General features: G+C 31.8%; 1 protein-coding gene and 1 long non-coding RNA gene across 18 annotated transcripts in view; one reads left to right on the top strand and one right to left on the bottom strand.

Annotated features, from left to right (window-relative positions):
* The window catches only part of LOC106506297 (uncharacterized), a 476882-nt gene that overhangs the window by 223412 nt on the left and 238691 nt on the right, over window positions 1-14779 (bottom strand). The gene's annotated exons all lie outside the window — the stretch shown is intronic.
* The window catches only part of CALCRL (calcitonin receptor like receptor), a 98559-nt gene that overhangs the window by 49345 nt on the left and 34435 nt on the right, over window positions 1-14779 (top strand). For 2 of the 3 annotated variants that reach the window (XM_005672015.4, XM_005672014.4), the window contains 7 exons: window positions 2051-2141; window positions 2315-2404; window positions 3424-3516; window positions 5714-5849; window positions 8928-9038; window positions 9139-9251; window positions 10594-10685. In XM_005672015.4, coding sequence (XP_005672072.1) covers window positions 3463-3516; window positions 5714-5849; window positions 8928-9038; window positions 9139-9251; window positions 10594-10685 — 506 coding nt within the window. In that variant the 5' untranslated portion in view covers window positions 2051-2141; window positions 2315-2404; window positions 3424-3462. 3 annotated transcript variants of the gene reach the window in all.

The raw sequence follows: 14779 nt of genomic DNA, 5'->3' as shown, positions 1-14779 counted from the left end.
ATGATTCTTTGGGCAAGAAGCCTAAAGACTATCTAGAAATAAGCTATTTTTTATTTCATGTGTACAGTAAAAAAAGTTATTTTGTTTCTAGTACTAGAACCAAATCTGCCACTTTGTTTAATTTTGAGGAGTAAAAATATAAAACAGCATCTATAGGATCCATGAGAAAGAGAAAATATGAATAGCTACCACTAGTATCATTGTGATTACAGATTTACTTAAAAGTTTAAATGAGAAATTTCTCAATTTTGAAGAAGTCTTTCACATTAAACAAACCTAAGCTCACATGGAAAAATCCACTGCCAGACTCATTTAACTTGACCTCCTCTAATTAAGTCCTTGATCTCTCCTCAAAATTGAATGGGAACTACAATATTTGACCAGGCAACAAAGAACCAATGAGATAAACCAAGGAGTAAAATTAAACATACCCCTGATAATAATGATGTCATTAAACCTACCAGCATGAGAATCAATCTAAAATGACCTTCAGATGTATCTGCAATGGCATTATCTATATGCTCAGGCATGATCCATTCATTATTGACCTACGGAACTCTTGGTGAAAGAAGTAATTTTTCTATAACCACCACTCACCACATGTGTCTGCTGGCAGGGAAATTTGCTAAGTCCTTTGCAGAGTAGATTTCCTCAAGTGAAATGGATCACCACATAAAATGAATACTGCCAGACCTAGTGAAGAATACAGTTATCCACCATGTTTTTGAAAGACTGCCACCCAAACTTGCTGTTGTATCCTTGATAAAACCGGGGGTCATAAACCTGCCCCCTTAGTTAGGAGTGCTTTGAATTTGCACAGTGCAAAATACAATCTTGTTCCTGGTAGCACATTTTCCAGATCACTAGGGAATAGGGTGAAAAAAAGAAAGCTATAAACGTGAAATTACTTGCATTGATAAATATTTCTTGAGTTGAATAAAGTCTTCTTAAATTATTGGTACCAGAATGATCAATTGAACACTAAGATATATTTCCCTAAGATACGTTTTGGAACTCTGACTTTGAAACCCATTAGATAAATGACAAAAATAACCTGTAGTGTTGAGTGAAATATTTTTCAAATATGTTGGATATAGGAAAATTCTGACAAGTTTTTGAGGTACTTTCCTCTTCAATTTTTGAGGCCATGTACACACTGAAGGTAATTTAATCATGACTCATGTAAAATATCAAAGCATTGTTTAATAAAAACTTGATTTCCTAGTAAAATAATATTTCCTTACATTCTCATTTGTGTATTTCTGTCTTATATATATTTAATATATAAAAATGTGAGCTATGAATGTTTTAAAATTGGCTTAAGCTATATGACTTCCAAAGACAGTAAACTACTATTTATTCAATATTCAAACTACAGAACTCAAAAACTGAGTAAAGGATCTTATTTGGTATTAAGATAAACATGCTGATATAAGAACTTTTTTCTCAATTTCCAATGTCAGTATAGATTCACACACTATCTAATATCTTCTAACAGAAGAAATTATAGTTAATGAATAGTTATGATTAGTGTTCCTTGTTGTTAGCTTAAAATCCTTAAGTACTTTATTATTTCATTTTTTATTCATTTATTCATTAATTTATACAGCAAATGTAAATTAACTAAATGACATGAAGCATACAAAGATCAATTATATATAGTTTCTGGTTTTGAGAAACCACGCCAGCTAGGAAAATAGATATAAGTAACTAAGACTGATAAAATATTCCAATAAATACTAAATAAAATAATTCAAAGGAAGTTTATAGTTTAATTGAAAAGAGTTTTTATTATATTCTAGTTCTTTGAAATTTACATAAGTAAAATATTCACTTAATTGCTCAATACCATTCTGGATAAATGAAAATTGATGTTTCTCCATATAATAGAAAATAACAAATATATGTGACAAAACAAATATAAGCAAAATAACTTAAAAATTAGAATATATTAATAAAAGTATCATTTTAATAGTGATATAGTCTTTGAAAATTTGAAATGATTTTGGCTCATTTAAATAGTATTAAATTATATCAATCAATATTTCAGGTCTTGACCTTTGTATTTAAGAAATTCTTCGAGACAATGTTGATTCTGATCCAAGAGAAAATGTGATTTGAGTCTGGAGACAATTGTGCATGTAAGTATTGGAAAATTAGATTCTTCTCATGGTACAATGTAATAAAAACTAAAATATCAACTCATTAATTACTGAACAGCAAAACACTGATTAATTATTTTTCTTCTGTTAGATGATTTTTGTATCTAAAATTAATGCAATTTTTCATATTTTTTGGTTGTATTTTCCTTAAGATCAACTAAAAATAAAAGCTCAAAATACCTGTTAGAAGAGAAAATACTATTTGGAAGATTGCTACATTTAAAAAGAAAAGCTTTTTCTAGGTAAGTCATTGATGAGGACAAGCAACGGCTCTCATTGCTACTCAATGGTGTTCTTGCATATGATAATAAAAATAAGTAAAACATAGAAAACATTTTAATAATTTTTACTCTAACATTCACCCTATAATAAAAATCGTGACACACTTCCTAATAAGATTAAACCTAAGTTCATAATTCACTGGCAAGTATCTATTGGTTAAAATTTTCTTAATCTCCCTTGAAAAACATTTTCTATACATTCAGTTAAATAAAAATTACATTTTATGACTATATCATGGTAACTTATATTTCATAAAAGTCATACCAGAGTAGGTTGCTCATGGACCTTATAGGGAGTAAGCATTGCATAATTTACCCCCACAATGTTTAACTCTTAGAATTAAGTCAACAGGGAATTGATACTTAATAGAAATACTTTTATTTGGTATTCTCCATCTTCTGTAATCTTACTTTAATAATAAGTAAATAATTAAAGACTTAGGGAATCTTTTATTTCTTGATTAAAAAAATTAAATGCCGCAGTGAAGAAAAATTAATTTATAAGGCCATTTTTAATGACACATAGATTTTCTTTCTCAAGAAATTGGCCTAAATACAGTTTTCTCCCTTAAATTGTTGAAGAGTTATAAAGTTTAAAATGAGATTAATATTTTAGGAAGTAAAGGTAAGTTTTATAGTAAAATATGCTATCAAAACTTGTATTTCTTTGTTCTTGTGAAACTTAATTTTGATACTTTAGCCATTTAATACCAATTTTGGTAAAATGTAAGATGTTTCTAGTTACTTAAAAATATATCTATAATAGGCTTTCCTGTTTGTAAACTAATTAAATTAAAATGTATTTAATTAAGCTCTTTACTACTTTAAGCCATAATGCTCTTAACATTTGTAATATGTAAGACTCTTAATTGAATCCTTGAAGCAAAACTATTGTGTGGTTTTAAAAGATATTTTCCACTGAGAGCCATGTATATTTCATAAATGTTGATAAATTATATTTCTTTTATTTTCTATTGCAGTTTGATTTATATTACATCACATAGTTCATTTCGGCTTTAATGATGGAGAAAAAGTATATCCTGTATTTTCTGTTTCTCTTACCTTTTTTTATGGTAAGCATAAATTCTCATATATCTTCCTATCTAAGATTACTTACATTTTAACTTCCAATATACCCATAATTGATAAAAAGTTAATCACACAAAATAACATGTGATTATTTGATGCATAAATTAAATATATTATATATCTAATCAACTTAGCAATAATTATTTCCTTCCTAGTGTACACTTTTAGGCTTTGAATCCTACAATAGGCCCTATAATGTGGTGGTGCAGTGGCGGGGGGGTTGTCAAGTAAGGAAGGACTATGGATACAAAAGTGCAAACACTGGAGGAAAGTAATTGCCAGAGTTTAGAAAAAAAATGAAGTGACTCTTTGGGGAGTCGTACATAGTAGATGAAATATTTTCAACCAGATCTGTTGATTCTGAATTAGATCTATTAAAATAACAATTTCAACCTGTTGAGTTTCCCCTTATTCTGCCAACTGATTGATTTATATGACTGAAAGCAATTTGTACCCATGCACTATGTTTAAAATTACTTTCCTCATCCATTCATTCCAAAAAGAATATTGAGTCCATTTTTCTTCAAGCATGGATGCTAAATTTGTGGCAGATGTGTAGGTGAGTGTGTGCACTCCTGTGTGCCTCTGCACAAATATTCAGGGGATGTGGGCTGGAGGTAGAAGGTAGACTAAGAATGACTAAAAATCAGTTGCTATACTGGAGGGGTTATGTGCCTTATACATTTAATTTTATTTTTATTTACAGAAATATTTTGTTCTTATTTTTCTTACATTAAAGCAGTGACTTTACTCTTAGCTCAATATATGAATGAGAAACTGAGAGACATAATCTCATCTAATTCTGTGAGAGCAAATAATTTTCCTGTGGTGTTTCCAAGTAAACCCCACAAAGATTCAGACAAAGAAACTCAAGAAAAATATAGAAAACTTAAACAGGAGAAAAACACAACCACATTCCTGTCAGCATTTGGATTTAAAAACATTCCCAAGTCTAGGAACAGTCCAAATTCTGCACTCCTAGATGTTATCTTAGGTAAACAGACTAGAATGCAAGATAGGATTCCTGTTTCTTTAGCTTCCACCCTCCCTTGAGCATGCCAATGAGTTGCACAGGCCAAAGCTGATTCCCTGCAGGTAATTCTGTAACAGATTACCAATCTGATTATTGTAATTTAAGGAACTATGACCTTTTTTCTTGAATTCATTCAGACAAGGTGCAGTGGGTTTTAAGTAAAAATAAAAATGATATTGATTTTTATGCAATTCTATAAACTTTCTGAGAACAGGAGAAAAGCATCTCTTCTTGATGAAAACTGCTTATTTCTCGTGCAGCACAAGAGTTGCATAAATCTTTATTAAGAAATCAAAACCAATCAAAGAATGAAAGAGTTCATGTTCAATGGCGGTCAGATGATGTTGAAACACACTAAGGGAATATTACTATTTAAATTTAAGTTAAATTCAACTTCCTGCTAGAGAACAGAAAATCAAGAATAAGGGGACAAAGAGTAGAAATATAACTGCTCATGGAAAATAATAGAATTAATGCAAAAGAAAAGAAGAAATAAGGTTGAAGACAAGTTTTTACAGGCTTCATGGTACAAAAAAAAAGTCATGTAGAAATTAAAGAGTAAGTGAAGCTAGAAATAGTGCTACTAAAGTAGAAGTATATAAATATATACCTTGTCTAAAACCTTTTATCGCTGTGCATATAATAAAAGTTCTATTTACCAGCATCATAAATGAACTTGTCATTTGGATTATCAAAATATAATTATAAAAATGGCAACAATTTTGAGTGTTTATCATGTGCCAGATACTTTCCCTGCTTATCTTGATGCTATTCTATCCTGCTTGAAAATAAGAAAGCAGAGGCTTAGGGGATTAAATATTTTACCCACATTCCCATAGTGGGTAAAAAAGTAGAGGTGGATTTTGAATACAGCTGTCTGCATTCCAGAATACGTGGCCAGGAGATGACTCCCACAGGCTTCTGAAGAGAGCGTGGACTGTGCCTCCCAGTATTGCTAATGGCAACTTTTACTGGTGGCTTGACATTGAACACGAGGGGGCTATTTACAATGGAAACTGGCAATACTACAAATCAGAGATTTTCCTCCAGAGCCCCATGCAGCACATCATACTGTTTTTCCATCATAACAAATTGCCTCTGACAGACATTCTCACAATTCTGAAGTTTTATTTTTTTTACTCTCCTAGATTCTTGTCATAGCAGAAACAGAAGAAGAAAACCCTGATGACTTAATTCAGTTGACTGTTACTAGAAATAAAATCATGACAGCTCAATATGAATGTTATCAAAAAATTATGCAAGACCCTATTCAACAAACAGAAGGTAAACATTAGTATTTTTAAATGCATTTGCTATATTTTAAAAAGAAAAGGGCCCCATTATATCATTATGAGTTCCTTAGGTTCATTCTTACAAATGGGTTAGTTTCTAGTTTCTTGGTGTACCTGCAGTTTTAATTACTTATTTATGAAGAACATTTTATGACATAATTTACCTTTCTCCTTTTAAAAATTCTAATAAAAACAGGTAAGACAGGGATATTTTTAGTAACATTTTTTATGGTATAAAGATATTTAAAATACCAAATAAGTGTGAGTCTTGAACTAAATTAGTGACAGTTGATCTTCACTTTATGTAATTTTTATTCTGTTTTCATAAGCTGCTTGATAGGAGCTTCATAAAAAAATGACAATTTTCTTTGCATGATGCATACTTTATATATTATATTTGGTAGCAAAGCTAATGAAACACAAGAGTTTCTGTTTCCAGGAAGGTATTTTTAACGAATTTTTGAAACATTTATTGATGGCATACTAGTGCCATATGTTTGCTTTGATTCTGAGTAGCACAAGTAGAGTTGCCAAATTTTAGCAAAAACCAGAAACCAAAACCAAGTCCTATATTTTATCTGGCAACCCTAAAGACAGAGTTATCTTCAAAATATAAAATGCAAAACTCATAGTGAAACAAAGCAAAATGTAAAGACCCTAGATATTTTTAAATCTTTAAATGATCAGTGGAAACAAGGATTTTAAAATTTGTGGGGAAATATTTGATAGTATAAAAACAGTATCTGTTATACACATGGAATGTTAAAAGTATGTTACTATTAATATGAGTAACTGTCAAAATGAATTTGCTTGTGAAAAAGAGAAAAAAGCATTTTTTATCACATTGCTCAACTCTTGAAATCTTAATCTAACTGAACAATATATACTGTTATTAGTTTAAAATTATTGAATTAACACTTTCCAAATCATCTAGATATATGTGAAATTAAACTTCAAATCTAATCATTGAACAATAAGAATAAGTTTATGAGGATTTTGTGGTAAAATAATTTTGCGACAAAATAAGTTTAGGATCACCACACAATAAATCTTCCTCTTGGAGCTTTTTCATGCACTGGCCAGGGATTGAACCCACATCCTTGGGGATACTTGTGGAGTTTGTTACTGCTGAGCCACATGGGAACTCTTGCACTTTCTAATTTTTAAATATTCTATAAAATTGTGTAATAAAGAAATGTCTCTAACTTTGTGTTTTCCAAATCAACTTGACCACAAACTTTTTTTAATGGAATACCTATTCATGCCTCACTCAAAATTCTGGACCTTACAATCTATCATGCTGCCATAATGGTAGAATCCTTTGGAGCAGTGATAAGGATTTGTATAAGATGCTTTCCAAAATAATATCAGGGCAATTTTCTCTGATAGGTCACAAAATGCATTTTATTTAACAATATGTCGACACACACTATTTAAATAAGTGTTTAAAAAGTCACAGGAGGGAAAACTGAAACTATCTGAGGTTTTTAAAAAATTAGAATTATTGAAAATTTCAGGCCAATAGAATTTTTTCAACTTTCATGAAGCCTAGATTGATTCTGAGATTGTTGTATAAATGTTAAAAATATAAACACCTCATGCAACATTCAAATTTCTATACATGTGTGTTTACCTAGCAAGGAGGAAACATTTTCCCTGATTATAGGCTGTTATAACAGTGGGACATTGGTCATCTTATTTCTCTCTGCTTTAAAGTTTTTCTATTTTTCATGTAAAAGGTTTTTTCTCTTGATGTTGGTAAGAGAAAAATATGAGATTAAACACTCTACTCCATTTGAAAAGAAAAGGAAGGAATGTAAGAACTAGAATTTGGAAGAGGGACCTAAATAAGTATGTGTCAGGGTTAATGTGGTAAATCAGGAAATATTGGAATGTTCATCTGTTCACTGAGAAAATACTATACACCTTGCCCTGAGAATACAGTTTCTAAAATAAAGCATGTTTACAATTTCCCATATTTTTCATTTTTTTTTTTTTTTTTGGTCTTTTTTTGCTATTTCTTGGGCCTCTCCCACGGCATATGTAAGTTCCCAGGCTAGGGGTCCAATCGGAGCTATAGCCACCGGCCTACGCCAGAGCCACAGCAACGCGGGATCCGAGCCGCGTCTGCAACCTACACCACAGCTCACGGCAACGCCGGATCATTAACCCACTGAGCAAGGGCAAGGACCGAACCCGCAACCTCATGGCTCCCAGTCAGATTCGTTAACCACTGCGCCACGACGGGAACTCCAATTTCCCATATTTTTCAAATTTCAACCATAGGGACACCAGTTGGTTACTACTTTATGGTTAAGGACAACCAGCAAAGACCACATGATTTATCAAATAAGTAGCTACCTTTGACAATTAGAATTAAAGCTAAACTTCAGGGAGTTCCCATCATGGCACAATAGAAAAGAATTCAACTAGGAACCATGAAGTTGCAGGTTCGACCCCTGGCCTCGCTCAGTGGGTTAAGGATACAGCATTGCCGTGAGCTGTAGCGTAGGTCACAAACACAGCTCAGATCCAGTGTTGCTATGGCTCTGGCATAGGCCGGCGGCTATAGCTCCAATTAGACCCCTAGCCTGGGAACCTCCATATGCTGCTGGTGAGGCCCTAAAAAAAAAAAAAAAGACAAAAAAAAAAAAAAAAGAAGTTATTCTAGTAACTACTTTGTGAAAAACTCAAGTAATTGTTATAGATTTTATATGATGTCTTCATTGACATAGACAGTCTTCATTCATGTCAATGTGAGTCTACCATTAAGACTTTAATGTCTGGAGTTCCCTTTGTGGCTCAGTAGTTAACAATTCTAACTGAGATCCATGAGGAAGGATGCAGGTCCAATCCCTGGCCTCACTCAGTGGGTTAAGGATCCAGTAGTGCAGTGAATTCAGATCCTGCATTGCTGTGGCCTCTAGCCTAGGAACAACCATATGCCGCAGGTGTGGCACTAAAAAGCAAAAAAAAAAAAAATATATATATATATATATGTGTATATATATATGTCTTTCTGTATAACTAGAGGAAGTTAGTAAGATATAATTTTTACTCTCGTCTTAAGGCATTTACTGCAACAGAACCTGGGACGGATGGCTATGCTGGAATGATGTTGCTGCAGGAACAGAATCAATGCAGCATTGCCCTGATTACTTTCAGGACTTTGATCCTTCAGGTAAAAGCAGAAATTTATATACAAATTCCCTTGACATCTATTTAATAAACCCTATGTTTACCAAATTATCGTTCCCTATTTTTCCTTTTTAATTTTAAAGAAAAAGTTACGAAAATCTGTGACCAAGATGGAAACTGGTTTAGACATCCAGAAAGCAACAGAACATGGACAAATTATACCCAGTGTAATATTAACACACATGAGAAAGTACAGGTATGTAATAATTATAAATTCAAATTTAATTTAGACTATCTATTTAAAAAGTGGCTGATACAATATTGGAGAAATTTAGCTAGTGCTCTTTCTATTGTAAAGCCTTTTCATAATAAAAACAAGAAAAATACCTTTGTAGAAATAATTATTATTGATTTGGTCATTACACTGAAGAAGCAATCCTATTAGGACAAGTCAATGTCTCAGTATTGGAGTTTCAAGTTTTCAAAAGTAAACATACTTTAAAAGTGTAAGAAAAGGGAAATTTTTCATTTGTGGTAGAATTTCTAGAATTATATTCAGGAATCACAGTTCTATTTGCCCCTCAGCAGAAGGCTCTCATTCTGATTCGCTCTTATGTCATTCCCACTGGCATCCCCAATTTTAACATCATACATTAAAGTCAAGGTTAGTCATGATTTGTCACAACAATAAAGCTTGGATACAAAGAAGTGCCTTCGGGTGTATGTAGAGGAGTTTGTCACAGCAATTAAAACTGAGTCCTGATATCTGACTTCCTCTCTCTGCCCCTTACTAGCTGTGACCTTGGGCAAACCCTAACCTTTCTCTGCCTCAGTCCCCTCCTGTATAAAATGAGAGTAATAAAACCATCCTCTGGGTCTTCATAAGAATGGATTTAATACAAGGAAAGTATTTAAAAAACTAATGAGCATACAGTAAGCACTTGATAACTATCAGCTATCAATATAATTATAAATCATGTATTCTCTGCTTATTCAGAGTAGGGTTTGAAGAGAATTACAAAAATACACTCTGAAATGGGATAAATAGTATAAAGATGAATAATAATCAAAGAGAAAACTTTAAAACCAGGAGAAATAACTTTTTGGTACATATCACAGGCTCCCATAAACTACCATATTGAGATTCATTTTGGGAGCCTCAAATTTGTCAAGGGAAAAATATAACCAGTTGGGAAAGAAAGCATTATCTGGCATTTAAGTTTAAACAAACAAAAATTAAAAAGAGCATTTGATTTAAGGTACCCAAAGTAATGGAGTTAAAATTGCCAATGTCCTCCAAAATTTAAAAAGCTGGTTTCATATTTACATAAACTAAATTAAGACAATTATTCCTTCATGTTTAATATGACTTCTAATTTCTTAAGTAAAAAGAGCAGACAGTTTTCATATCACTGATAAATTTTCATGGATATCTTCATTCTAGATGTATTAAAATATTTATTGGTTTGCAAGCTAAATGGCAAGGCTCCTAGATCACATGGTTTTAAAAATATGTTATTTTATTGATTTTGAACTTATACAGTTGTTGAATTATAGTTTTATATGAGCTTTAACATTTTTATTCATACAAATTACAGACTGCACTGAATTTATTTTACCTGACTATAATTGGACATGGATTATCTATTGCATCATTGCTTATCTCACTTGGTATATTCTTTTATTTCAAGTAAGTACATGTAAATTTTTTTTTCATTTACTTATTGTCTTTGGTGAATGCAGTGTCACATGCATGCGTATGTCATGCAATGATAGAATATATGAAATACAGATGATTTATAATGTTTAAAATAATTTGAAATATATTGACTTTATCTTGACTTTATATAGAGAAAGGAGATGAAATATCTGAAGCCTAACTTTATAACATTAGTACACTTATAAGATTAAAGTCATGTTGTAAGAAGGGAGCTAAAATCAATATGTAAATCTATCTGTATTTGTTTTAGAAACTGCCAAATGTTATAGGTCTTATTATAAATAAATTTTCAATTTCTTTCAATTTTAGTATCAGTATGAATGGTACATGATAGGAACCAGTCTTTTGTGCAAATAATAGCTATGGTATTTAGTATATTTTTTAAAATAATAATTTCAATATATTATTGTTAGGTTGTTTTTCCTGGTTTGGTGAGGTCATCATTAAAATGATTAAATTATACCTCAAATTTTACTTAAAATTACTCTCTTTTTGGTGGAAGGAGAATCAGCTCCAGTTTCTTGATTCAACCAATCAATAGTGATTTTTTTAATTGATAAGAAAGTAATTTAAAACATGCATATATTGTTTTATACATTAACATGGTCTTCATAATTTTGATCACCACCAGTCATTATAGAATGCAGTATAAAGAGTGGAGATATTTTATTGTATCTTCGTCACCATTGTCTTTGTCTTCATTTCTTCCTCCCCTTCTCATTCTCCTCCTCCTTCCCCACCCCTTCCTCCTTTTTCACCTTCTACTTTTTCAGCAGTCATCTTGGAACACTAGCAGCTTCAAAACCAACTAAAGCAATAGGACATTAAAGTAACTGAAATTAGAAATTATTAGACAGGAGTATATTAGATTCATACGTAATTGGAGACCATATTTTCAACCACAGTCCATCAAATATTCAACGTACATCAAATACTACATGAACCAACAAACCATTATCTCTTATAAGTTCAAAATCATGGGATCGACAGATTGCATTGTATAATAAATGAATCAAAATGAAAAGAATTTTTATACTAAAATATTGAAAATTTATTATATTATATTTTGCAACAAATTGCCAAAATGTTCTTGCTCAAAACAAACTGTCAGTTCTCAGTCACTACCTTTGTAATTAGTTACATAATATTAGTTGCTTATATACAGTTTAATAAAACTTCATGTCTTTACTTTTGAACATACTCTCAGCTTATGTAAGATTTTTGAAATGAATGCTATCTTTGGAGTAGGACTTCATTAAAACTTTCTAAAAGATTAAAAAATCTGTTCTAAAAAATGGAAAATAAATAATTTTCCAAAGTGACAATTTTTAAACAAAGTCTACAGTGATATATTATTTTTGCTAGTTGACAAAGTGAAACAATGTTACTGACATAACAAACTTATTGGTAAAATATGGCAATAAAAACTCAGTTAATATTTAATTTACTGAATTTAAAAACACAAAATTAAAATATCAGTCCTAATTAATATAAGTTCTTTTTTTATTTCCTGAAAACAAAATCTTTATTATTTAAAAATGCAAGGTATCTAAATTTGAAAAAAATGACTTTCTTAGATATTCAAACTAAATGCTGCAAATAATTCCCTATAATATATGCATGCTCTAGAACTCAGATTTTTTAGTTCACAGCAATTACATATTACCACATATACAAATGCAGAGAGGATTGTTTTAAATGTAACTAATATTAGCTAAGATTCTTTTTTTAACATGAAGACTTTTATAATTATGACTACATATAAAGTGGATCAGCTTCTACCCTAAAGGCATACTGTAGAAATTGTAAGTTATTTAAGATTATCTTATAAATATTCATGTAAAAAGTTACCTTAGGAAAAAGAATTTCCATGTCACTAGGACATTTTTAAGACAATCTTTTAGTTTAATTGGCTAACTCATATTTCATTTAGTAAATTTACAAAAGTTTACTGAATCATTTTTTTATATTTAAATATTAATGTTGCTTCCAACTTTTTCTATTTATTAAAACACTGCAATGGACATTTTCGGCCACATCTTTTCCCATATTTTACACTATTTTTAGGCTTCATTCCCAGAGACTTGTGATTTCTTAGTCAAACGTATGTCTTTTTATGGCTCTTGAAATTCATCATCTTGAAAGTATTTTAAAATCAACATGTTCAAAACAAATTCATAATACACATCTCCTCCTAACCCAAAGCAGTTTTTCTTCTAGAGTGATCCATCTTTACAAAAAACACTACCAGCAATCTAGTTGCATTAGCTACGAATTAGGAGCAGTCAAAGATACCATCTCAATATTCCTATCATCATCTCCTCATACTCTGAGGATATAACTTCCTAACAGCACTCCGATCTATCCATTTCATTTCTTCTGCCACTACCACATTCCTATTCTTAGCTAGACTCTGTTAGTCCACTTTCACCACCTTCATTCATTTCTAAATAACACAGTCAAAATACTTTCAAAGAATTATAGAAAATAAAGATCTGATTTTGTCATCCTTTGCTTTAAAAATTTTAGACATACTAACAATTTAAATAAAATCATATTCATTAATGTAGCCATCACTGAATAGTCTGTCTATTCTCTCCCCTACTCCTCTAGTTTAAGTAAATTTATTCATCTTTCAGGTCTAAACTTTAGTATTGTTTCATCAGTGAAATCTCTGTGATTTTTTTCATTGCACTATTTCTGAAACTTCAACTAAGTTTGCACTGGCTGTGGAATACATTTTTAGTTACCCTTTAGGAGACTATCATCTTTTCAGATTTAAAACTAATACAGCTGAGACCCTTCGGATTAAATGAACTCTATTTCGCATGTAAAAAGACAAATTATTCAAGCACATTAAATTTCTCAAGGGCATGAAGTATAGCAATTATATTGCATGCCAAAATTAATAGTTAAAAAGAGAACAAGGGTGTCCTAGAATGTCAAGCCCTATGGCCCCAATCAAGTTTGGATTTCAAGGATATAACTAACTCCATAAATCCAAATGCAAACCTAACAAAGTTTCTTCATGAAAGAGCTATGATTTAATTGAGTACATTCTTGCTGTGGACTAATGAGGCAACAGTGGGCTTGCCAAGTGAAAACAATACCACAAATATGCAGTTTCAAATCTCCAATCAGACCAGTCCACTATGGAGTAATTTTGAAGAGGAAAAGAGGATGTGATACGAATTGACTTATCAGGAGAGTGAAGAAATTGAAGAAAATAATGTCTGCTGACCAGGGAATCAAAGTACCAAAAATGTTAAGCCAGAAAATGACAAAATAAAGGGGTGCGATAGAGGACTTTAATATTCCAAAAGACTAAAACTGGGAATAGAGTTTGTATAATAACATAGAAAAATATTTGGCTGAATTAAAAAAAAATGAAAAACTCAAAAACAAAATAGACTGGATCATCAGTTGACCAACTGAACCTCCTGTCGTCCAAAATTTTCAGATATTAGATGTCAACCTATCAGGAATTTTGAAATAGGTGATTTCTTTTTTTTTTTTTTTTTTTTGTCTTTTTGTCATTTCTTGGGCCGCTCCCGCGGCATATGGAGGTTCCCAGGCTAGGGGTCTAATCGGAGCTGCAGCTGCCAGCCTACGCCAGAGCCACAGCGGCGCAGGATCCGAGCTGCAGCTGCCAGCCTACGCCAGAGCCACAGCGGCGCAGGATCCGAGCCGCATCTGCGGCCTACACCACAGCTCACGGCAACGCCGGAACCTTGACCCACTGAGCAAGGGCAGGGATCGAACCCGCAACCTCATGGTTCCTAGTCGGATTCGTTAACCACTGCGCCACGATGGGAACTCCCGAAATAGGTGATTTCTATACTGGGCTCATAGCTGGACCTAATGATTTATAATGGTACTTCCAAGCCCAAGTCTATAATTTAGTAAAGAGGATTAGAATGAAAAAGTTAATTTTTTAAATCAGAATACATAATTTTGATATCAGTAAAGTCAGTATTTGTTAGCTTTCGGCCTGCAAAATACTTGCAGGCCGAAAGCTATCTATACAGATAAACCATATTTACTATTGATTAGGAATTGAAAAA

Source organism: Sus scrofa, chromosome 15 (genome assembly GCF_054392235.1).
Source record: "Sus scrofa isolate SSC_HxYL_T2T_F1_AM1 chromosome 15, Sscrofa_HxYL_maternal_Yorkshire_Landrace_v2.0, whole genome shotgun sequence".
In the NCBI taxonomy this organism is placed as follows: domain Eukaryota; kingdom Metazoa; phylum Chordata; class Mammalia; order Artiodactyla; family Suidae; genus Sus; species Sus scrofa.
The sequence above is the reverse complement of the archived record's forward strand: the minus strand, read 5'-3'. Positions and strand labels throughout refer to the sequence as shown.